The sequence below is a fragment of the Psittacula echo genome (assembly GCF_963264785.1).
Source record: "Psittacula echo genome assembly, chromosome: 6".
Classification (NCBI taxonomy): domain Eukaryota; kingdom Metazoa; phylum Chordata; class Aves; order Psittaciformes; family Psittacidae; genus Psittacula; species Psittacula echo.
In genome coordinates, this window is record NC_137743.1 from 711,743 (window position 1) to 735,791 (window position 24,049).

Sequence of the window (24,049 nt, forward strand, 5' to 3'; positions counted from 1 at the left end):
CTCAGGTGCACTTATTTGTATTTACCTTGTGGGTTAGAGTATCCAGAGCTGTCAAACGGTGCGATTTCAGCTTCCACCTTCGGAGCAGATGCTTGCTCAGGTTTTCGGAATTCCTTTATTCCCTTTCTTGTTTCCTGCCTTCAGAGTGAGCTGGAAACCAAAGCACAACACTGCCGGAGGGAAATCTGCATCCCACAGGCACGTTACAGCATCTCTTACTGCATCGGCGTCCCGCAGGCATCAGTGCTGGCATTGACCTGGTAGGGAAAAGCATCCCCCCTAGTGGCATTTCAGCTTTATTGGCAATCCAAAGGCTGTTGCATGACCCCAAATCCGATGGAGCAGCCCCCTGCAAGCATGCTGGGTCTCAGCAAAAGGTTGGGATTCTGTGGTGTTCCCGCACAGCTAATAACAAACCTCTTTTCATTGGCAAGGGGGAGTACAGCAACCTACGAGCCATGAACTCATGGGTTTTGATTTCACAAACCCTCCTATGTAAGAACCCAAAGGAAGGAAACACAAAACTCAGCTCAGGTGGATCAACCACTTCCACCATTTCATGGTTTCCAACAAACTTTATTCAAGGCAAGGAGCAGAATGAAAGGTGAGCCATTCGTCAGAGGTACATGCATAGCTGTGTGGAGAGGTTCACCTTAACTGTATATGCTTTAAATATAATCAACAGGCTATAATAACCTTTATAAAAGAGTCTGTCCTGTGTAGCTGGCCTTCAGCTGAGCTGGTTACTGGTGCTAGGACTTGGCGATTGAAAAACAGTATAAATAGGCTTTTAAAAATGAGCCTAACAGCAAGGCTGCAGCTCAGCAGCACATCGGCCACGGTGCAGGACCCAGAACCCACTGCACCCACCATGCCAAGACTGTGACAATGCAGGGACAGATGGACACAGGGCCATGACACACAGCTGTGCTGGACAAGGGCACTCCATGTATGTATTAAATCCATAGAGACAGAAGTGCTTATCAGTTAAAAGTCCTTAGACTACAAACGGCAGTTGCTGCTACTACAAAAGGAGCCTATTCCAGCCACAGCGCACCTTCACTGCATCCCTGGCAGTGTTCAAGGCCAGGCTGGATGTGACTTGGAGCAAGCTGCTCTAGTGGAAGGTGTCCCTGCCCGTGGCAGGGGTTGGAGCTGGATGAGCTTTAACATCTCTTCCAACCCAAACCAGGCGGGGATGGCCCCAAGGCAGAGCACGCTGCCAAGTGCACACGTAGGTGCCTGCATGCACAGGGAAAGGCTTTCTGAGGAGCTACTGAAGAAACAGGCGGGAGGGCTCGGAATGGGAGCGCTACCTCTCGGGGTTACTTTATGTTAGGTTCTACCTACAGGGAGGGCTGGGGCAGCCGACGGATGCTCACTTGTCACCCCCAGCGCCAGGGACCCACTGTCCCCTGCCTGATGGGACACGGGGACACCCCGGCAGCGGCTGGTGCGGTGGCACGGGGGGAGAGTGCGGCCCCAGCACCCATCAGGACAGGGAGGTGATGTTGGAGCGTCCCCCCGGCGGGGCCATGATCTTCTGAGCCGTGCGGCGCGCGATGTGGTCGTCTGCCTGTGACCCTGCAGGACAGGAGAGCATGGGCAGGAGGGGCACTGCTTTGAGGGCACAACCGTAACACATTTCCCTGGTGGAAATACCCATCTCTTCACTGTACATCACTTTGGACACTGCTTTATCATAGTACAGTTTGGAACGCCATTATTTGCCTGAACATTTTTCATTGCTTCTCTCTGGAAAACACTGTAAATGCTTTCCTGTATAAACAGATTCTATATAACAAAATGAGGGATCTTGTACATTTATTAAACAGGATGTGATCCATCTGTTTTCAACAGCTAAGAAAACATTAATAAAGTCATTTTGTGGCAAAGCACTGGTTTCCAAGGTCTCTAAGGGTGCCAGGCAGATTTCTGCAGGATGCTGAGCTGAATGAAGCTCAATATTAGGCAGAAGCTCTTCCCTGTGAGGGTGCTGAGGCGCTGGCCCAGGGTGCCCAGAGAAGCTGTGGCTGCCCCATCCGTGGCAGTGTTCAAGGCCAGGTTGGACACAGGGGCTTGGAGCAAGCTGCTCCAGTGGAAGGGGTCCCTGCCCGTGGCAGGGGTTGGAGCTGGAGGAACTTGAAGGTCCCTTCCAGACCAAACCATGCCATGGTTCTACGAACCTCTGCCTGCTTATGCAGAAAGTCCAAAGGAATTAAATTCTGATTTCTGTAAATGGAGTTTTTTGGCTAACCTCTACAACCCCAACCACTTCTAACCTATGACTAGCAGGGGATGCAGCCAGGGCTGAAGTCCTGACCCCCCACCAACAGCCACAGCAGCATCTCCATTGACCCAGGCAGGACACTGGTGAGACCCTCACCTTCATCTCATCCTCTCTCCATCATTTCAGCCTCACATGGCCCCTGTACTCACAACCACCCCACAGCCCCTTGCCAAGCTTAATGCTACACGTTCATCAGTGCATCACCCAGATACCATAAAGCATCCCAGAGGTTCCTGTGCTGCATCTAGCCTCTGGGCTGCTGCAGCAGCAAGAACTGGTTTTTACTTAGCAGAACTGCAGTTTCCACTCCTCAGCCTTGCCCTGCTGCACACAGCCCTGGCTCTGGGGGTGCCCGCCCTACCTGAGAGGCTGAACCCCGACTGGTGCAGGTTGCGCACAGCAGGGGCTGGGGCTTTGCCCGTGCACGGTGTGATCCTGGCTGCTGACGTGGGAGCCACGGCTCTGGTGCTGGTGAGGACCTCGTGGACCGGCCCATCATAGAGACCACGCGGGACGCCATGGATCTCAGCCAGCTGCGAGGGGAGTAGCGGAGGGTAAGGCTTGTGTTGAACAAGAACCAGCCCTAACTCATGGATAACGACCTCTTGTCCTTCACTCTGTGCTTAACCCCTTACTGAGGGGCTTTGGGAAGCCCAGGCAGGATGAGGCACCCAGCAGCGCTCCCACCATTGAAGCCAAGGGGAGGATGCTGCCTGGACCCCATGGCAGAGGTCCTGTCCCAGTGGGGAAAGGGTTTCCAAGAGGCCCCTTGGGATTCCTGCTTTCCCACAGACACGTGCCCCAGCCAGGGCAATATTGGCAATACCAGCTATCATATTCACATAGGTGTCACTGATTAACGTGCCGAGCTGCACACCAAGGCAGTTATGTGACACGTGAGAGATTTCCAAGGCCTAGAAAGAAAACCATTAATAATACTCTTGTTTCTGCTGCCTGTTCCATCAGCAGACCCGCCACAACAGCGACTGCAATTCAGTAATGCAGAGAGATTGCAATGAAAATACGGGATCATGGCAAGTAAAATTCTCCTTACCCTGTTCCTTGCCTTTATCCTTTTATAAACAAAATCAGGGAACGTCTTTCTGGGAATGAAGCGACCTGAGCCCTGGGTGACACACAGGTTTCCATCTTCAAGAACAACTCTGCCCTGACTTATGACCACGGTAGGAGCCCCATGGCACTCTGTGCCTTCAAATATGTTGTACTCCACGTTCTGGAAAAAAGCAAACCAAGATATTCCATGGGGTTAGGATTTGGAGAGAAGAGGAGAGGAGAGGAGAGGAGGGGAGGGGAGAGGAGAGGAGAGGAGAGGAGAGCAGGGAGGGGAGGGGAGGGGAGGAGAGAAGACTGGCAGTCTGACCAGTTATACCCCCCCATTTTTGTACATTGCTCCTTATGCACAATCAGTTGTACATAATTAACCCTTCATACTAGAAATGATCACAGAACCCCAGCCTGGTTTGGGTTGGAAGGGACCTTAAAGCTCCTCCAGCTCCAACCCCTGCCACGGGCAGGGACACCTTCCACTGGAGCAGCTTGCTCCAAGCCCCTGTGTCCAACCTGGCCTTGAACACTGCCACGGATGGGGCAGCCACAGCTTCTCTGGGCACCCTGTGCCAGTGCCTCAGCACCCTCACAGGGAAGCAGTCAGGAAGCTCAGACCATTCAGCAAGTGAGGAGCTGTTTAAGGTGTGAAGAGCCTTGCATTTACTTTTACAAATACAAGCAAATTGAAATACCCTTTGGGTACTGTACAGGGTAAACCCGTTATAGTTGGAACCTTCCAACCCAAACCGTTGCATGATTCTGTGATCCGTGACCTGAAGCAATACACTGCTGTACTGCTCAATTCTGCCTCTGAAACCAGCTCAGGAAGTGCTGTTTAAAACATGTCACCAGATTGTGGGTTTTTGCTGAGATGATCCTGGTGGCCTTGGGGTTCCACAGCACCAAGTCCGCGTCAGCGCCCAGGGCGATGCGCCCCTTCCTGGGGTAGCAGTTGAAGATCTTGGCAGCATTGGTACTGGTCACCGCTACAAAACCGTTCTCATCCATCTTCCCCGAGACCTGGGGAGGAGAAGGGAGGAGCCATCACTGTGCCTGGACCTGTGCTCTCCCACCAGGAGGAATGAGGCCCCAGGAGATGAGATCGCAGGATCCAACCACATGTCCATGAGGTGCAATGATCCTCACTGCGGATGAGGGCAGTGCAATCACAGGGGAAAGGGCTAAGCCTTGTCCCTGGGGGCTAAATCATAGAAGGGGTTTATTTTGCATGGTCTCCAAAAAACAAGACCTTCCTGGTAGGCTCCAGCTCCCTGTACAGGGATCTCACATTCTCTAGAGATGGCTAAGGATATTTCAGTGAAGAAAGACTGGAACTGAACCTGAACAGTGCTATTTATCCTCTTTATTTATTATCCTAAGATAAATTCTATTTGAGCAAAGCCTACCTAAGATGGAGGGTTTGGGGTGGACTGGTTCCGAAGCTCCTGGAATTCCTGCACACATACAGCCAGAGCCTCCCGGTGATGCTTCTCGGGAGGGCAGGGGGCACCAGTGTACAGGGACACAGGACCTGATCCCAGCAGCCAGACACTGATGTACCACAGATCTGTGCCACTGCCCAGCAGATATGGAGGTGCCACCAGAGCCTGTCCCGACCAGTGGGGCCATGGCCACCAAGGGAGAGACACCACATCCCCATCCTCCCCCCAGGCCTCCTGCAAGCACCAGGCAGAGGAACATCGCATCTCGCCCTTAGGAGAATGTGTTGGAGAGACCTTCCCTTGTGACTGCGAGTGACAGCGGGGAGGTGATCCTGCACCGAAGCCTTTGAAGACACTGAAGGCGTTCAAGTGTCACATCTTCTCTCATTAGCGAGCTCCTCTGCAGTGCCAGTCTAGACAGTGTCACACCTCCTGGCTGCTTTGATTTAATGAGGACACAGCATCACCTGGCACAGCATGGCTCACGTGCACCTCCATCCACAGCCTTCCAGGAACCAGCCTTGCGTCAGTACCTACCACGCACTTCTCCCAGATGATGGCCATCCGCTCCTCGATGCCATTGGTGCCCTCAGGGATGAGGGTGAAGTTGTCCTTCCCTACAGCCTTCTGCGCAGTGGTGAAGGTGCAGTGAGCGCTGCCAGCAACCTGCAGGTCCCCGCTAGGCAAAGCAGAGAGAAGGAGGTCAGAGGAAGTGCCCCAAACCACTAACCCCTGCCAGCATCCATTCCAATCCCCTGCCACAGGCAGGGACACCTCCCACTAGACCAGGCTTCTCCAAGCCCCATCCAGCCTGGCCTTGAGCACTGCTTATGCCCTCAGGCATCCTCACCTACACAGAACTCACCAGGACAGGAGTGAGGAGAGATGCTCCGGTGTGGTGGGGTCAGGGCTGATGGGGGGAGACGTGACGAAGGCTGCGGCTTTGGCCCAGTTTCTACTCCAGTAGTGCGAGCCGTCGGTGCCCAGGCTGGCGGTGATGGGCTCTCCATACACAACCGTGCCTGTGGAGCAGCAGTTCATGATGCACACACACTGTGTGCCATAGAATCCCAGACTTGTGTTGAAGGGACCTTAAAGCTCATCCAGTTCCAACCCTCGGGCAGGGACACTTCCACTAGAGCAGCTTGCCCAGAATCCCATCCAGTCTGACCTTGAATGTCCCCAGGGATGGCACATCGTGCCCTGCAGCCTCTTGGCACACAGCACAGACAAATACTGGGTTAACAACACAAGACATTTCACTGATCTTCAGTGTTCCCAGCACTGCAGCTTTTTAAATTCACCTTAATCCTCTAGATTACCTCAGCTAACTGGGACACGCTGTCAAAACACGTTTTGAATCCAAATGTTTGCTCCTTAGACCAAGCATACATTCATGCCTACAAAGCATCGAACCTCCTTTAAATCAAAGCAGCATCTCTGTGGGTAGGGATGGCTGTACTCCCCCTCCTGTCCCTGGGCACTGCCTTCCTCCTTGCTCCCTGCAGGATTGCTTCCCGCTCTTCCCACTCCACCCCCCGCCTGAATTTGGAGCTTGCTCCAGATGCATTTTTCATTTAATTCATGACAAATGAAAGTCAGTGAATTATTTCCCTTTTTCAGCTGTGCCTATTGAGATCCGGGTGTCAAAGCTTCCAGCTTTCCTCACATCCTTCCAGTCCAGAGCAATTAGCTCTGGCACACTCTAAAGAACAACCAACACTAAGTTCTAGCGCCCTTAAAATGTGAGAGAACCTGGGTGATAACGAGCTCTCAAACCTTGCAGCCAGAACGATATTCCTGGACATATTTAAAGAGGCCCAATTAGTGTGCAGATAGAATCACAGACAGCTTGGGTTGTAAGGGAACTCACAGATCACCCAATTCCAGCCGCCTGATAGGAAATAGCACTTTACCTTTCCTCTTTGCTTGAGCCAAGACATCCGCTGCCCCTTTGCTCATGACTTTGGTGATGTACAAGGGGCAGTTGGCCTGTTTCGCGATGGTAATGGCCCGGTACACTGCCTCCGCTTCCACCTGCGGACACAGAGCCCAGGGAAGGTCTGGTACAGCCAAACCCTGGGGCAGAGCTGCTGCAGGGCTGGGACGTTACCTCCTCGGGACGGCTCAGGACGTGCCCTTCCGGCCCGGTGATCCCAAGTTCCAGCAGCCTCTTCTGCTCCTGGTGGAGGAAGGCGAATGGGAGAGCAGTCAGTGACAGGAACAGCCCGGCTGAAGCCGTGCAGGGCAGAGAACACCCTGCTCGGGAGCACCTGAAGGGTGATGGGAATCACGACTAGAGGAGGTGGTGCCATTTGTACCTGTGGCACTCCACAAACTGCTGCAGCTGCTTCCTATGGGACCACCTTGTGCTGCGGGAGCATTTCTGTGCTGGGAACTGCTGTGTCCCAACAGCACCTTTGGACCTTCCCCACTGTGCAAACCCAGCTACAGCTCTGGAGGAAGAGAACTGTAAACCTTGTGCTGCTTACTCCGAGGCAGTGCCAGGTGGGATGCATGGCTACAGGGAAGGAATGGATGTTTCCCCAGACCTGCGGCTGCCTGAGGGTGCTTGGAGGAGCCCAGGGAGGAAGCAGTGCCAGGTACGTGAAACCATCAGCGAGGCACAGCAAGTGCCACCCATCCAGAGCCTTGCCGGTACATTATGCAGCCAAGGCCACACACATTCCCCTTCTGGTGACAGGCTCTGCAATGAACTCCAGGTTGCACCCATGTCATCCACATGGTGTTTGAAGACAGATGTCCAACACACTCCTCATCCTTATTCCTTTCTGTCATGCAGTGCTCCCATTTAGCTAGCATTAGATGCAAGGATGCTACTCAACACTATGGACCAGATCTTGGAGGCTTTAAAGGATCCTGCTGTCAGAGGATGTTTAGTTCTCTATATCCCTGTTGCAGATATCGTATCATAGAACCATGGAATATCCTCCGAGCTTGTCCTCAGGGCTCAAGCATTATCACACTGGCAACTTAAAGAAATACTTCTGGAGACACTGAACTGCTTGGGATCACATTGGGATCATGTTTCATAGCCAGCTGAAAAGAAGGTTTCTCAGATAAAATCCCAGGGAGGTGGGAATTAGCCCCTATCCTGTTTGTTCAAATAAGCCCATTTGAAGGATTGGGATTCTGCTTCCATTTTAAACTCTCCTTCCATACCAGAGTGAACGTTTGCATGACCATAAGCAAAAAGGTCTAATTCTACCTTGTATCATTCAATTTTCTTTTCTAAAGGTGAAAAGGAAGAAGAATGAATATGGACAAAGCCTCAGTGCCAAGGAAGTTCCTGAGTGCCATTTGTGGAGATAAGTATTGCCACATGCAACGCACGTTACTGCAAAAGGTCCAAACCTCCTTATTCTCTCAAGTACCCAGCTCTTCTAACCAAGACAGATACTGTGCTAAGTATCACTCACGCACTCAGTCATCCTTTAAGCCTCCAAACACAGTTCTTGGAACCACTGAACAGCCCTTGTAAGGATTTCTGTGATTAAACCCAAGTGGGTGTGAGGAATAGGGAAGATGCAACTGGTTTTAGCAGAAGCCCTGATCCTGCCACCACGGGTGACACCTCAGGGTGATGCTCCCCTCACCTGGAGTGACTCCTATGGAATTTACCGCACCAGCTGAAGGCTAAAAGCAAAGCTGCACTGCTCCACTTCCCCCAGGCACCACAGCCCTTCTGCTCACATCAGCACACTGCCTTAGATCAAATACTCTTAGATCAAATACTCCTTTCATGTAAAGCAATCCGAAGCCTGTACCTCATCGATGATGTCTCCGTTTTCAGCGTGCACTTGGGCAACGGCTCCCAGGTCCCGGATAATGCAGAATATTTCGTACATCTGTCAAGAGACAGGGGTTACCCAACGTCAGCCGACACACTGCTTATGTTCTGGGTGTGAGGGGAAACGTTCACCAGGTGCTGGCTGTGTTACCTGGGCATCGGTGCACTGAAGTCTGTCTTTGTAGGCCATAAACACCAGGAAGGAGTTCACACCTGCTGAGAAGAAAAGGGCATTTATTGTATTATTACTGTATTTATTGTCCCAGCTGAGAACCCAGCAACCCGATACTGGCCAAGATCAAACCTGGGGCTCATGCTGGCTCGGGTTAGACCCAAAGCAAAGCACAGCTAAGGGCTGGAATGGGAAATGTTCCCCCAAAAACTGATCCCCAAAGCCTGGAGGCCACAACAGAGAACACACCCCAACCTCTGGATGCACCTGAACCAACAAGCAGAAGCCCCCAGCCCTTTTCTGGTTCTAGGTGCCTTCCCTGAGTCACTCTGAATGCACAGAACCAAATGCATTGCTCCCAGTCACAATGTGGTGCTTCAATTTGCGGTTTACCCTCCACCTCTTTCCAGTAACTGTCTTTGAATCAGCACATTAGTGCTAGGGCTAAATTGCAGCATGAGACTCTAACATCAGAGCACTGACATTTAGTGCCCGTCTATTTAGCTACAGAAACAGCTGGGCAGTACTTTGCATACAGCCTGGCAATCCTGATTCTATCATTCCTAACATAAAGGATGATCCATGAAGCACTGAGCCAAAGCTAGGGAGTTGCTACTGTATTTTATATGGAGAGAGGCAACAGCTAATCCCAGACAGTCAAATTAAAAATAAGCCGTGTTTCATGTGAATGTACACATGAAAAATACCCAGCACATGCTTGGAATAGCTCTATGACTTCAGCTACTCCTTTTAATAGGAAATTCACTGTGGATCTCTATGATGTTAACTGACCTATTAAGCCCTTGCTTGCAAGACTGCAAATTATACTGAAGTCATTCAGCTCTGCACTGGCATAGAATCGTAGCTGAAAGCAAATGTAGTCCCAAGCAAGGAAGTATTAACAAAACGCAGGAATTCTTGCCCCACAGCCTGCCTTCCAGTAGAGCATGTCCAGCAGAGACATCGGGATGTGCAGGAATTACAAAGGAAATCTCTGTGGAAAGCCTACAGCTTAGGTTTGTTCTACAAGCCCTGTCTTGAACATTTCTATCTACATACATGGGGCTTGGAGCAAGCTGCTCTAGTGGAAGGTGTCCCTGCCCATGGCAGGGCTTGGAGCTGGGTGAGCTTTAAGGTCCCTTCAACCCAACCCAGTCTGGGGTTCTGCGATCCTCACCCTTGTCCTTCACGAGCGCCTCCAGCTCCTCGCGCAGGCTCTCGTGCCAGCGCGGGATGTCCATGTGCAGGGAGTAGTCGCAGCAGGCCTGGCTCCCCGCGCTCCCGCGCCACCGCTCATAGGCAGCCATGAGGCTGGTCCCGGCGTCCGGGCAGACGTGGTCAACTGGAGAGACACTGCACAGCGTTAGTGGGGACAGGGACACAGCCGGGAACACCAGCAGCACCGGTGCCCTCCTGCAGGGCGTGTGGAAAGGAGACGTTTCGCACTGATGCACTGGCTGAAGATGAAGGATAATCCATTTCCCAGATAAGTGAAACGAGTGGAACGAACCAGCACCAAGTTATGGGCATTATTGTGCCTGTTGCTCACAGAGCCCCCCCAGCACAGCATCTGAGAGTGGCCAGCGACCACAGCATGTCCTTGCACACCAATGCACATGGGCAGTTCCGATGTGCAGTCACCCACAGCCCATCGATTACTGCCCTTCTCTTGTCTTTGCTCCTAGTCCCTGCAGTGCTGGCCATGAGATGCGCATGGAGCTATACCAGGATTTGCTGAGACAGTTACATACTAGAGTGGGCCTTGGGACCAGAACAAGAGCAAAGCAGAAATCAAAAGTACTTTACATTAACATAAATGTGGAACCCATGCTCACAGAGATTAAAAACTTACAAAAACACAGTTCTAAAGCTATTAAAAATGTATTAAAAGGCCTTTAAGGTTTCCTTCCATCTTATTCTCTTATGAGCTGAAGCAGGAGCAGCTGTATATGGAACAGAGTTGGACCTAGATGCTTTTTAATATCCCTTCCAACCCAAACCAGCCTGTGAGTCTGTGATTAATGTATGTGTGTAGCAATGGAAGGAGGTGCTGAAAGGTACTCAAGGCATTTTAGTTGGCTTTGCAGCGCTTTGATTTCTACAGCAAAAATGAACATTTCTATGAGGGTAAATACTCTCCACAGGGATAAAGGCCCAAAGTATTTCACCAAACCACATTCTACTTGGCTTGGATGCTGCTGCATCTTACTGATCATCGTGGTGCCTCCTGCCAGGGCCGCTCGTGTCCCTTGGTAGAAGTCATCGGCAGGGGTGAGCCCCATGACGGGTGTCTGCAGCCGGGTGTGCACGTCTATCCCCCCTGGCAGCACCAGCTGGCCATAGGCATCAATGGTCTTCACATCACCAGGAACCATCAGGTTTTCCCCAATCTGTCTGAAAACAGCATTAAAATCTCCTGTTAACTTGCAACAACTTTTAAATGAAGGTTCAAAACCAACTTCCACGCACTGCTGGTGGGCACATGCCACTGATTCATTGAATCACGGAATGGTGTGGGTTGAAGAGACCTTAAAGCTCATCCAGCTCCAACCGCCTGCCACAGGCAGGGACACCTTCCACTACAGCAGGTTGCTCCAAGCCCCATCTATTGGAAGCTTTGTGTTTCAAAAAGGGAACATATTTCCAAGAGGAAAAGGACAGAAAAGAGCCTCGCTCAGATACCCTGGCACTGCACCACACTTAGAAATTACATTACCCAATATGAATTTTTAACTTACTTTATTAAACCATCTTCCACATAGATGTCAGCATAAAATGACTGATCATCGTTGACAATTTTTCCTCCTTTGATCAGAAGTTGGTCACTCTAAAGGGAAGAAACCCACAGTTTTTAGAGGTCACTTTATTTAGATGCCACTTTACTCATTCTGAGCTTTCAGTAACCCTCACACTTAGTATTTAGCCCTTCAATCACACAAGCTGGAGGTTCCGCTCAGTCAGGCACGCACCTCCTCAACCTGCTCCAGTTACAGACTTTCAAGCGCATCTTATTGACCTGGTAGTTTATTTGCACCCATCAGTTTTCACAGTCTCCTCAGAGGCAGAAAATGCCTCCAGGACTTCCCTACTTCAAAGCAAGCCTCTGGTACAGTTGTCAGATCTGCAGAATCCTTAACCAGAAAGCACAGGCAGTGATGTAGATGTGGGACTGCAGCCTGACAGATGAGGATTCCTCTCCTGCTCACTGGTGCTGCTGAAAAATTATTGCCCAGGCTACAACAAGCAACACAAAGAGCAGGGCCCCAGCACAGAGACAGGAGGGATGCAGGAGCACGTGGCATCTTTATTGCACCTTTATTGTTTCCCCTTGTCCTGTAAAATCAATCACAGAAGCCTCAGTGTTGGCTGCCCCGTGGGAGAGCCCGATGGCCCCTCCCCTTGAGGCGCCCATCCCCCTCCTTATCCTCATCTTCACACTCATCTCATCCCCATCCTTATCCTCACCCCTTCACCATCCTCATCCTCATCCCCATTCTCATCTCCATCCTCCCCGCTCACTCAAACGCAGTAACCCATTAACGCGCTCGTGGCTGCCGCCGGGATGTTTTCACGGAACTCAGCCCCGAGCCAGCACAACGAGAGGAGGAAATAATGAATAAACACGAGCAGGGCTGTCCAGAGATTCTCCCCTGCTCCTGCTGAGCGGAACCGGCGCCAGAGCGGGCGCGGTGACCGTACGGACCAGGCTCGGAGCCGACCGGCCACCGGGCAGGGAGCAAGGCAGGGGACAAGACAGGGAGATGTCGTGTGTGATCCCCCGCAGCCCGCTCCGCAGAAGAGCCTCTCCGAAACACGTTTCCCACCCCAGCTCCCGAACGGGACTCAGGGAAGCGGCGGGGCAGCCCCGCAGCCACGGTGAGGGTCGCGCCTGCCTTTGTCCCCGCGGGGCGGCCCCGCCAACGGCGGACAAAGCGCCGGAGCCCCCGAGCTCCGACCGGGCCGCGGCCGGTGAACGAGGCGACGGAGCCAGCGGAGCTGCCCCGGCTGCGGACGAGCCCGAGGGACCTCCGACTCCGGCAGCGTTCCCGCGTGTCCGGCCCCACGGGCGGGGGGGACCGCTCTGCTCCATAACCTCCGGCCGGGAGCGACTCGGGACCCGGACCCACCGGAGTGGCAGCGGCACTGGAGCGGCACCGGGACCCGCAGCCCCCCGGGTCCCGACCCCTCTCAGCCCGCACCCCGCGCCAGGGAGCCCCTCACCGTGCCGCGGGGAACGCTCTTCTTGCCCTGGTGCGACATCCTCCCGCCGCGCTCCGCCCGGTGCGTGCGGGTGTTTGTGTGCGGCTGTTTGTGTGCGGTGCGAGCGTGTGTTTGTGTACGCGTGTGTGCACGGCCCCGCGTGCGTGCGCGCCCCCCGCCGCCGTCCCGGGGCCGCGCTCCCGGCGCACAGACAAAGCCGCCGTCGGGGAAGGGCGCGGGGCGGAGCGGAGCCGGTCCCGCAGGGGCTGGTGAACGTTGTGCTCCTCGACGGCGAAGTGGCCGCCTCCGGACCCTCCCCTGCAGGAAACCGCTCCCCGGACCGGTCCGTTCATCGGGCACGGGGCTCCCGCGGGCTGAGGTTGGATGGGACGCGGCCGCCGCTCACCCTCCGGCGGGGTCTCGGACAGGGCGGCTGCGGCCCCGGCGGCCGGAGAAGGGGCAAAGGCGGCTGCTCCCCGCGGGGCTCCAGGACCGGCGCGTCCCTCCCTCACCTGCGGGCAGCGGGCGGGCAGCTCTGCCGGGGCCGGCGCGCCGGGGCCTGTGCGGGGGTCGGGGTTGCGGTGGGTCCTGGCCGAGGGTGTCCCGGGTCCGGAGGCACCAAGCGAGGCGAAGTCCAGTGTCTTGTTGTCGAAGGCGTCCTCCACGCTGCAGAACATCCCACCGCGCTTCTGCCGCGGCCGCGGGCTGCCCGTGCCCAGCCCCGCGAAGCAGGCGGGGAGCGCTGCCTCCCGGCCCGGCATGGCTGCGGCGGCCCCGGGAACGGGAGCGGTAACGGGAATGGAGCCGGTGCCGCTGCTGCAGCCTGGGGAGGGAGCAAAGAGCGTTTAAAGCAGCCCGGGATCGAGCGCCGGCCCCCGCCCCGCCCGGCCGTGACCATCCACGCGTGGTGGCAGAGACAGCGCAAACGGGGGGGTCCTCGGGTAGGGCGGAACCCCGAGGGGGGATCCCCGGGAGAGCCGGGGGGGTCGCCAGGGACAAGGAGGGATCCTCTGGAAAGAAGGGAGGTCCCCGGGAGGGGGTCTCCGAGGGGGGTGTCCCGGGAACGGGAGGGAGAAGTCCCGGGAACGGGGGGGGAAAGCCTCTGCGGGGCTTTCCGGGAGAGGTCCCAGCGGTCAGGGGGGGTCCGCTGGAGGCACCGCCGCAGCCCGCCCGGCCCCTCCGTCCCCTGGGTCAGCTCCAGACGGGTTCAACCCACCCGCGATCCAGCGCTGAAGAAGTGGGATGAGTGAGCACTGGGCTTGGCGGGAGGCGGGTCCCATCGCTCTGCAAGGACGCGTTTATTCCTGTCTCAATCAGTCTTTAAGGTAAAACCTAAGAAATGATTAAAACCTGATAGTGTTATAAAAAGCCATCAGCAAAGTGACTAACCAACCAAAGGGTTCCTTCTGGCAACCAAAGAACCAAACAATTCATCCAACCTGAAGGTTTAAAACAGCTCTTTTTATTAAAAGTTTACAATAATTTATGTATTTTACAAATGAATAGAAAGTCTCTTGATAGATATTATATGAATCACGATACAAAAATATGTGTAAAATTCTGTAATCGATCGCTTCAGCCCCATCAGCTCCTGCCTCAGCACTGAGCAGACACCACATACTTGGGGGACAGAATCAGCCGGGTTGGAAAAGACCTTTAAGATCATCAGGTCCAACCGTCAATGGATGCTAACACGGTTGTTGGGTCTTGTTGGGGAGCAGGAACCCGGCAGCCGGCCTGGCTGGGGGGGGAAATGTTTTCTCTGGTTTACGATTTGCATAAGTTTAGGACAGTTCCTGTCTCTAAAGAACGATCAGAGGTGCAGGGTTCAACACTTACTCAACAACGCGGTTTCCTGAGGCTAAACTGAACCGGTCTCCACAGCAGCAGCACTGGGGATGTGGTGGGAGCCGGCACCGGGCCCCTCGGTGTGTTTCTCCTTCAGGTCAGGAGTTGTGTTCACAAGCTGTGTAAGGCACTCGGGGATACACTGAAGGCTACAGACAGCAGTGGAGCAGGGGACTTGATGCCATGGTCCTCCGACAGCTTGAATAGGAGCAGGCCTGAACCACGTGCTGTGATCCCAGTGGATGTCAGTCCCTAGATTGCCTGCGGGACCGGGAAGCCTGTGTCCTCCCGCTTCCCTGCTCCTCCAGGAGCTGTGTGGGCCTGGGCTGCTCACGGGCACGCTCCTTCCTCACAGTCCTGAGGGAAAGCGGAGCGGTGGTGCTGTGCCGGTGATGCCCCAGGATGCGCTCGGTTTACCTGGCCTCCCATCTTGTTGCTCTCAAGGGCTCTGGGGAGCTTGCAAAGATGCTTATGGGGAGAACTGGAGCAGCTGGTAGCTCTGGACTTGCTGCTGCCTCCTCGCTGGCCTGAGAGTGGCTGCAGACCCCTCCTCTCCCCGCTGTTTACCTGCACCGAGGGATGGGGGTGCTGCAGGAAAGAGCCTCACATCAGGTAAACATCCACCTCTGGTGCTGTGGCTCTGGGACCTTGTTTTGTGAAAGATGCACAAGACCCAGAGCAAGAAAACACAAATGAGATGTGACACAGCCACAGCCACAGCTCATCCCAGGGGCCAAGGGTGGCCTCGTCTGCAGAGCAGCTCCAGCCACGCTCACAGTCTCATTGTACAAACTCATCCTACAAAAGCCCAGTGGGAGCAAATGCAGTGACTGAAAATGGAGCAAAGCCCCTATGCTGAAATTAAGGAGCACATTTATGCACATTTCCTGTCTCTGCCTTTGTAAGGAACAGTTGTGGAAACATTCTTTGAGCCTTTTTTTTTCTTTCTTATGTACACATCTTTTTACATATAAATATGGACATATACACAAGCACAATCCCTTATTTACACATGTCCTGTCCTGGGCAGATAGCTTTTTAATCCAAAAAAGCATGGTTAAGAAAGTAACTATGGGAGAATGGAAGGGAACTCCTAGATGCCCATACACAACGTGTGACAGTGTGGTCTTGGTGAAGGGGAATGAAATGGCTTCAAGCCACTTCCAAGCCCACTTGCTGCCCCTGTTCCCCATCCCCATCCATCCATCCGCCTGCAGCAGCTCCCATCTCTAGCTCTCTGGGGTTGAGGGATGCCAGCCCAGAGCCTTCCTCTGGATTCCCAGTGACAGGACAGCTATGCCTGAGGCTGCAGGGCTTCCCTCAGCTGCCGTCTGCAGGGCTTCCAATGAAGTATTTTAAGACATAAGTACTTCAGTAGAACTCAAAATGCATACACGTTTTAAGCATGAGATGCAGAAGTGAAACTGCAGCTCATCACATAATTCCAGTGCTGGTATTTCTATCTGGTAGAACTGGAATCTGTTAAATCACTTTTATAATACAACCATGTGCCAATATCAAAATCCATCACCTTTGTCTTAAAATGCTGTAATACTTGAGTACAAATAGGTCACTCTGAGCACCTCATTTTCTTACATGTTTGTAGTTCAGCTCCCTCAGCTCTTCACACTGTCCGCTTTGAAACAGATGATGGATGTACAAGACCTGGAGAGTTTGTGGAATTTCAGTATCGAAGGACTTTCTTCATAGCTTTGTAAACTCAACACAGGGTTTGGAAGTGGTGCAAGCACCTACAGGAGAAAGAAATATAAGGATTAACTACAGCTTTGTAACATGTGGGTTTTAGTCCCAGCGCTGAGAGTATCCATTCCATGGGGGCTGCTGTGTGTGAGGCAGCTCTCAGCTAAGTCTACAGCTGCAATAGACTTACCAGTTGCTGGGGTTTCTCTGAGAAGAAATAGATCATTTATTGAATGTTAAATGTATACTTACTATAGGCTGTCCCATATATTATAGCATTATTCCTTCCGCAGCAGTGCTCCCCTGACAGTGTTCACATAACACTCAGAACATCGTGATGATAATGAACATCAGAGAGTTCAACAAGGCCAAGTGCAAGGTCCTGCCCCTGGTCGGAGCAATCCCAGCACAAACACAGGCTGGGGGGGACCAGATGGAGCAGCCTGAGGAGAAGGACTTGGGGTGTTGGGTGAGGAGAAGCCCCCCATGACCCAGCTTCAGTGTGCACTTGAGCCCAGAACCCCCCGCATGTCCCTAGTGGAAGGTGTCCCTGCCCATGGCAGGGGTTGGAACTGGAGGAGCTTTAAGGTCCCTTCCAACCCAAACCAGTCTGGGATTCCATGGTTCTATGAATTTAAAACATGCCCCATCCATCTTCATGCAGGTTCTGAGGTGTCTTTCCTGAGCATCACTCACAGGTTCCCCTTCAGAGCATCCACGGGTGCAGGAGGATTCCCAGGACATGGGAATTACTGAGGGGATGTGGATGACCCCGAAAGAGAGTGAGGGCATGAGGAGTGACCTGCAACATGCTAAGACACGGCCACCTCTACACTGTGGCCAGCAAACAGCAATCAGATGATGCGTTTGCTGATTACCATTTACCAGGAGGGGCATGGCTCATTCTGCCATCGCAATGAAAGCCAAGCTAAGTCTGGCTGAATTTCCAAGCTGGCAAAGGCTGCCTCATGAACCATGCCCTCTGAGCAGCAGTGAACGTCACCCATTCCAAACCCAGGATTCCGTGGCCATCCCGCATGGACACACATCTCTGTGTGTCACCAGGAGATGCTGCATTCTGCTGCCAGGCACCGGGGAGGTCGAGGAGCCAGCGCAGCAGTGGGAGCTCCTTCAGGGATAGCTGATCCTGCTGATCAGCCACGGTATAATGGACAGAGGAAGGAGCTCTGCTGTGGAGAGGACAAGTTAACAACCCATGGAGCCAAATCCCACCTCCTCACTGAGGAGAGGCAGCATGGAAGGATGTCCTGCGCTTGGGTGGAAATGGTGGAAAGGGTGGACAGGGTAGAAAAGGTGGAAAGGGTGGAAAGGATGGAAAGGGTGTCTTCCTTTGGGCTGCTCTGTCCCCTTCTGTGCTCCTTGTGCTCTGTACTTGGGCCAGTCTCCATCGTTTTCTGTTTCCCATTTTGCTACGAGACCAGCACTGGAGGGAAGGGGAATTTTTAGGGCAAATACAGGGAAAGCAGAATAGTTCAGTCAATGAATAGGAAGGGACAGACCCCCATTCCCTATCCCTTCTCCTCAAACCTCACCCACAGGTCATGGACTCCCTTCCCCAGCTCAGCCCCCTGCACTGTGCAGGGATGAATTAACCCTCCCCAGCCCTTCCACTGCCCAGCCCGTGGCTCCTGCAGCTCTTCTTTCCCTTCCGCAGCATCCTTGAGACAGGGATCGCGCTGCTCACATGGGGAAAACAAAACCTCCACAATATTAATAGGCAATTCCTAAAAAGACACCAAACTTGGAGGAACCGAGAGTGAATCACAGTGAATGTTAAAGGTGCCATTTCACCAAGAAGGCAGCACTGGGCAGGGTGAGGAGTCACCACGAGTTTGCACAGAGACAAAGGATGGTGCTGCACATTCAGTGCAGATCACATCCACTGCCACTGCACATGTCACTTCAGTGCTGCCCGGGCACTGCCTGCAGGGCTGAAGCTGGTTAATTTAACAGGAGCACAGTTATCCTCTCACCACGCCAGCAGCTGCTGCAGAGATTTATTTTGTTTCAGAAAGCTGTAAAAATGGGACAAAAGAAGCATTTAAAATGGTAATGGATGGAGCTGGAATATGCTGAGCATTCACTGCTGGTGAAAACTGCAGCTTCACTGCAACACAGCAGTCCAGAGATGCAATTCATCAAAGATTATGGGTAACATTTCATATGGAGAAGGAATTATTGCCTCCATTAGCCGCCTGTTATTATATGCACAGCCTCTTGTCAAGGCTGCAATGAAAGGATATATATGTTTACTTCCCTACCTCTATCCTTATCCCTATCTCTATCATCTCTATCTCTCTATCTCTATTTATCTATCTATCTATCTATCTATCTATCTCTACCTCTGTATCTGTATCTGTTTCCTTATTTCTAACTGGTACTAGGGAGATTTGCTGGGCCTCTGTTTAAACCCACCACCTGAGCTGTAAATCCCATTCCATGTGCCTGGGCCAGTTGCGTGCCCCTGGTATGGAGCAAGGATGGCTTTGAATAAGGCCATCCTGGTGATGCTCAGCCATGGGCCATCTGCCTCATGGCCAGCACTGACCTGTGACAGCAGCATGAGCTACCATATGGCCGAGAGGGAAACCTGGATGTACATCTCTTATAATTACTGGGAAGAACCTAACGAATGTCCAGGGAACAACAAAAAAGTGACTAAACCAACCACAAAGGCAGCACACCTACTACATGAATACTCGCACCAGATTTCCCTGGTACCATATTTCCATACGGTAAGCAGAGTTAAGAAACAATTGAAACATGGGTGCAAGTTTAAATTGGCTGAAAATGCGAAACGATATTTGCTTGAGCTTCCTAACACCGCGTGGTGAATGCCACCAGGAGGTGACCTGTGCTTCACTGCCTGCCCACTGGGAATGGAAAGCTGGAATTCCATATTTATGTTGAGGAAAATGGGCTAGGGTTGGCCTTCTCTGTACCTTCCCCTCGTCTCCCACTAGATCCAGAAGCATGAGTAAATTTATGGCCGATTTATAGAATCCCAGCCTGGTTCGCGTTGGAAGAGACCTCAAAGCTCCTCCAGCTCCAACTCCTGCCACTGGCAGGGACACCTTCCACTAGAGCAGCTTGCTCCAAGCCCCTGTGTCCAACCTGGCCTTGAACACTGCCAGGGATGGGGCAGCCACAGCTTCTCTGGGCACCCTGTGCCAGCGCCTCAGCACCCTCACAGGGAAGAGCTTCTGCCTAAGAGCTCAGCTCAGTCTCCCCTCTGGCAGGTTAAAGCCATTCCCTGGGGATTTGCCTTTCCCATCTCCTGTTAACGACCATAGGAGGAGCTTGACACAGATCCACCTGGATCTTCTGCTGCAGGGCTCAATAGAGCTGATCCTTTGAAGCTTAACAGAAGCATTTTAAAAGGCTAATTCCACTACAAGTTAATTATTTAGGATAAAGTCTTTTAGGAATAAACTGGATACTATTCATTTTCCACACGCGCGCACATATACACATACATATATATACATTAATAGAAGTCTATAGCATTTTCCTGTCAGGTTGGATTCCCGAGCAGTGTGTAACTGAGAATGACAAGAAGACTTATAATTAAAGCTATTTGACAACTCCTTTTGCATCTGAAGAGCAGCACGTGGCAGCTCGGCCTTGGCTCTTGTACTCCCACCAGAGCAGGTTAAATTTATCTGTATTAATCATGCACTGCTTTTAGAATAATGGCTGATTCTGCACTGCTTGTTTTGCCATTTAGAAACCTGGTTTTCTGTAATTGCTGCTCTCACCCCTTAATTATTGGGGTATTTCACTTGGGTAAAGAATGCTTATGAGTGAATTTGCAAGACATTTACATATAGTTGGTAAATGACATTAGAATGGCTTATAAAAAGACAAACCTATCAGAAGGCAGTCATTATGGTGTTGGAAAACATGGTGTGATAGCTATAAAATATGCGTACATGTTGTGTTATAGATAAGGGATGTCACTATTGGTTACATACCCAGAAAGGATAAATAGCAGCAATTTGCTTTCCAGTGAAAGAATTTAAAGTATTTGTCTTCTGTATCTGCAATAGGATATGAGGATTTAAAAGCTTTATCAGCACACTGACCCTCACAGAGATCTATGTGCAATGTAGAGCACTGTGCTTATGGCCAGAGTCCCTGATGCTGTTGGAGCTGGCAGGGCTGAAGATTTCCATTGGGAAATCGAGCCTTTAACTGAGAGCATCTCCAGGGGCTGCTCGGGACCAAGAATTTTGTGTCTTCGGACTCCTGTGCAACCTGCAGACAAAACCAGGATGGACACAGGGGCTTAGAGCAAGCTGCTCTAGTGGAAGGTGTCCCTGCCCGTGGCAGGGGTTGGGACTGGATGAGCTTTGAGGTCCCTTCCAACACAAACCAGGCTGGGATTCTGTGAATAACACACAGCTCTGAAAGACAGGAAAATAATAAACCCATTGCAACCTGTCCAGAACCTGGCTGCTCACAAGCATCGTTTCTTGTTATAGATCTCCAGGTCTCAGATAGGGATCAGCTGCAGCACTCTCACAGGACATTTAGAAGGGAGGGTTTCCAAGCTGGGGGCACACAGTCAAGCTCTAAATGCGGATCTAATGTGGGAAACACAGGCTGACACCCAGACCGTGGCTCCGGCTGCTCCGGGGGGAAAGGCAGCCAAGGGCGAGAGCAGTCAGGGCCAGACGTCAGCCTCCATCACAGCCCTGATGAGAAGCCCCGGCTCCTGCAGGCTGATGCTGCCTTATCCAACTGAAACATTCTGCTCCTGCCGACTGACCTTCCGCAGCAGGTTTCAGGCAGCTTGGCTACAATTAACACCCTCAGAAACATGATAAACTATACATTTACAGCCTTTAGGATTCTATGGTCACTCTCCTCATATGAGAAGGTTGCTCTGATTTGATGATGTGTGAGTATCCTACAGCCCTCTTACCTTCACGGCCATGACAGCAGTGCCAGCACACACACTGGTATCTCCTTGACAGCCATTCTGACCCTCATTTCATCAATTTGTTGTATCCCTCGGGTGTGTTCTTGTTTATAACAAGAAGGAAACTGGCCATTGGGGCAATCTCATCAGAAAAGCCATTGACACAACAAAATCTCCTACATCTGCCTCTACACATCTGCAGAAGGCAATCACAGGTCTGAGTTACTTGGACACATTCTCCTTTCTTGGGGGTTTCTAATGACCTGGAAGTGCTGGGCTGCATCCCCAGGTCTGGGGAGAACCCCCTGCAGTCCTGTGTCCAGCAAGGTTGGAACTGGATGATCTTTAAGGTCCCTTAAACCCAAATCATTCTATTATTCTATGGTAGAGAGGATAAAGGAAAGGACTGTCCCAGGTACCTGCCCTTTCTTAGCTTGCCTAGGAAGCACAACGAAAAGATGCTGTTGTAATAAAGCAGGAAAACCTCAGCAGATCTGCTCAGTGTGCTCCTGTAGGATTCAGCCAACAGCAAGCAGCAGCTTCTTTACAACCCAAGACCTTTCCACAATGAAGGAGCTTCCCCAGACATGCCTGGAACCTTCCCTGTGCTGGAGCTATCCGTCAGCATCAGTGATGGTGTTCTTCCCACCCCAGGACATCCAGCTCAGCTCAGCTCTAAATTCAGACTGACATTGTCAGTTCCATGCACCTCAGTCTGTAACAACCCCTGCAAGATTAAAGCAGAAATATTGGGAACAAGACACCCAACACTTTCATATAAATGACAGTTACTAATCTGCTGGAAATCACTTCATCTTCACTGAGTGAATTCTGCTCTTTACTGAAATTAAGAACATTGCACAAGATTTGCAGTGCAGTGAAAATGAGCAGCCACTGAGTCCTGTCCTTTATATCCTCCTGGGAATGATGCTCCCTCAATTGGAGTCATCCTGATGGCTTGAATTTCCCCTACTCAGTTCACTTTGAACCAAGATGTGTTGGGTCACCCTGCACAGCACAGACTTGCCAGTTAGTATTCTGAGCATGTAGCTCATTAGCCTGATCTCTGTACACTGCTGTGAGCAAAAGCATTTACAACCCTTTTCAAAATGCATGAAGATATATATATATACATGTATATATGTTCAAGGCCAGGTTGGATAGGGTTGGAGCAACCTGGTCTGGTGAAAGGTGTTCCTGCTCATGGCAGGGGGTTGGAACTGGATGAGCTTTAAGGTTTCTTCCTGCCGAAACCACTCTGTGACTCTGTATATACAGAAGGCTGCTGGTGGAGCATTTACAGGCAAATTTCAGCTGCAGTAACTCATCCTCTTCCCTCTGCATTGTTTCTGGCAAAGTGTGCTGCTGACCTTAAAAAAACCCCAACCCCTTCTGAGCACTGAAGTACTCCAGTAAAACAGAACCACCTGATTATGGAGCCAATACACAAAGTGATTTACAGCACAGTAATTCTCTCCGCACCAGACAGCCCCTGTGGGCAGACCCAGCACAGGAGCAGAAGGGGGTGACCCACAGGACCTGGGTGGACACTTGCCAGGGGAATGCCACCTGCCCACTGCACTCACACTGGTGATCCAGTGCCAAAGATCAGGATCTGAGCATTTGCCATTGGTATTTCCAATTGCTGCTGCAGCAGGAAATACTGCTCCATAGGAGCAGCCAAACACAGCAGCCCTCCTGACAGGAGCTTCTCTCCATCCTTCTGTCGCTGAAAAGAGGTACGCAATCTTCTTTGAATAGTAATACTTCCAGTGTTTTAATTAAGATTGAAGGTTTAATTAAGGTTGTAATTACAGTACTGCTTTCTATTGCCAATAGGAAACATTTACAGTCATAAATCAAACTGGATCATCGCCCCAATGTGATCCATCCTCATGGAGGGAATATTTAAGGATTATTAGATTTAGATCAGATATTGGGAATTATGACTTTATGTAAACTCCCAATGCTCAGTTAGATTTGACTAAATATACGCTTAGACACATGCTGCTAAAGTATACGTACACTCATGAACAAGCTCATGCCTCAAGTACAGATTTTCCTTATGCAAAGCTGGGCTTTACATGTTTCAGATGTTAGTTCTTTCTAACCACAGAATTGTCAGTGTCGAAAGGGACCTCCGCATGCAGCTCCAATATGACCGTTATCATATTGAGCTATAACAAATGTTTGAAATATAACTGAGATAACTGGAAAAAAAAGTGAAGATCAAGAAAAATGTCTCTCAGTTTAACTGACACCTTACTTATTTGGAAACACACAAGTGCTGCCTTCCCCTGGGAGTCCCCAGTCTCCCACAGGACTTGAGAACACACTAAAGTAACTAAGATAATGGCCTAAAGCAGTGTCCTAGAACTGCTGAAAACAGCACAACCTACCAAGCAGCAGCTCAGTGTCCTGAGCACACACTGGTTCCAGTCTCCTTTTTCCTTCCGTACAGTGGGTGCCCTGAACTCCCACCCAATAGGAGCACTGCACATACCAGGAGTGCTGCTGTCCCCATGTTTTCCAGCCAAGTAACTTATTACAGCATAAGTTAGGGAAAAAAGGA

At 51.6% G+C, this 24,049-nt stretch overlaps 1 protein-coding gene across 2 annotated transcripts; it reads right to left on the bottom strand.

The window, feature by feature from the left end:
- Positions 1 to 1,492: 1,492 nt before the first annotated feature.
- Positions 1,493 to 13,744, bottom strand: DPYSL4 (dihydropyrimidinase like 4; the record flags this gene model as incomplete). Of its 2 annotated transcripts, none has more annotated exons than XM_080621472.1 (14): positions 1,493 to 1,584; positions 2,652 to 2,823; positions 3,345 to 3,524; positions 4,208 to 4,378; positions 5,338 to 5,479; positions 5,666 to 5,822; positions 6,717 to 6,837; positions 6,914 to 6,982; positions 8,589 to 8,669; positions 8,763 to 8,824; positions 9,961 to 10,125; positions 10,993 to 11,177; positions 11,522 to 11,610; positions 13,496 to 13,744. In XM_080621472.1, the coding sequence occupies 14 exons, from the start codon at positions 13,742 to 13,744 to the stop codon at positions 1,493 to 1,495; spliced, it is 1,935 nt and encodes a 644-aa protein (XP_080477598.1). The 2 variants fall into 2 exon arrangements, with proteins under 2 accessions (XP_080477598.1, XP_080477599.1); XM_080621473.1 differs by lacking the exon at positions 13,496 to 13,744 and adding an exon at positions 13,005 to 13,043.
- Between the last annotated feature and the right edge of the window lie 10,305 nt (positions 13,745 to 24,049).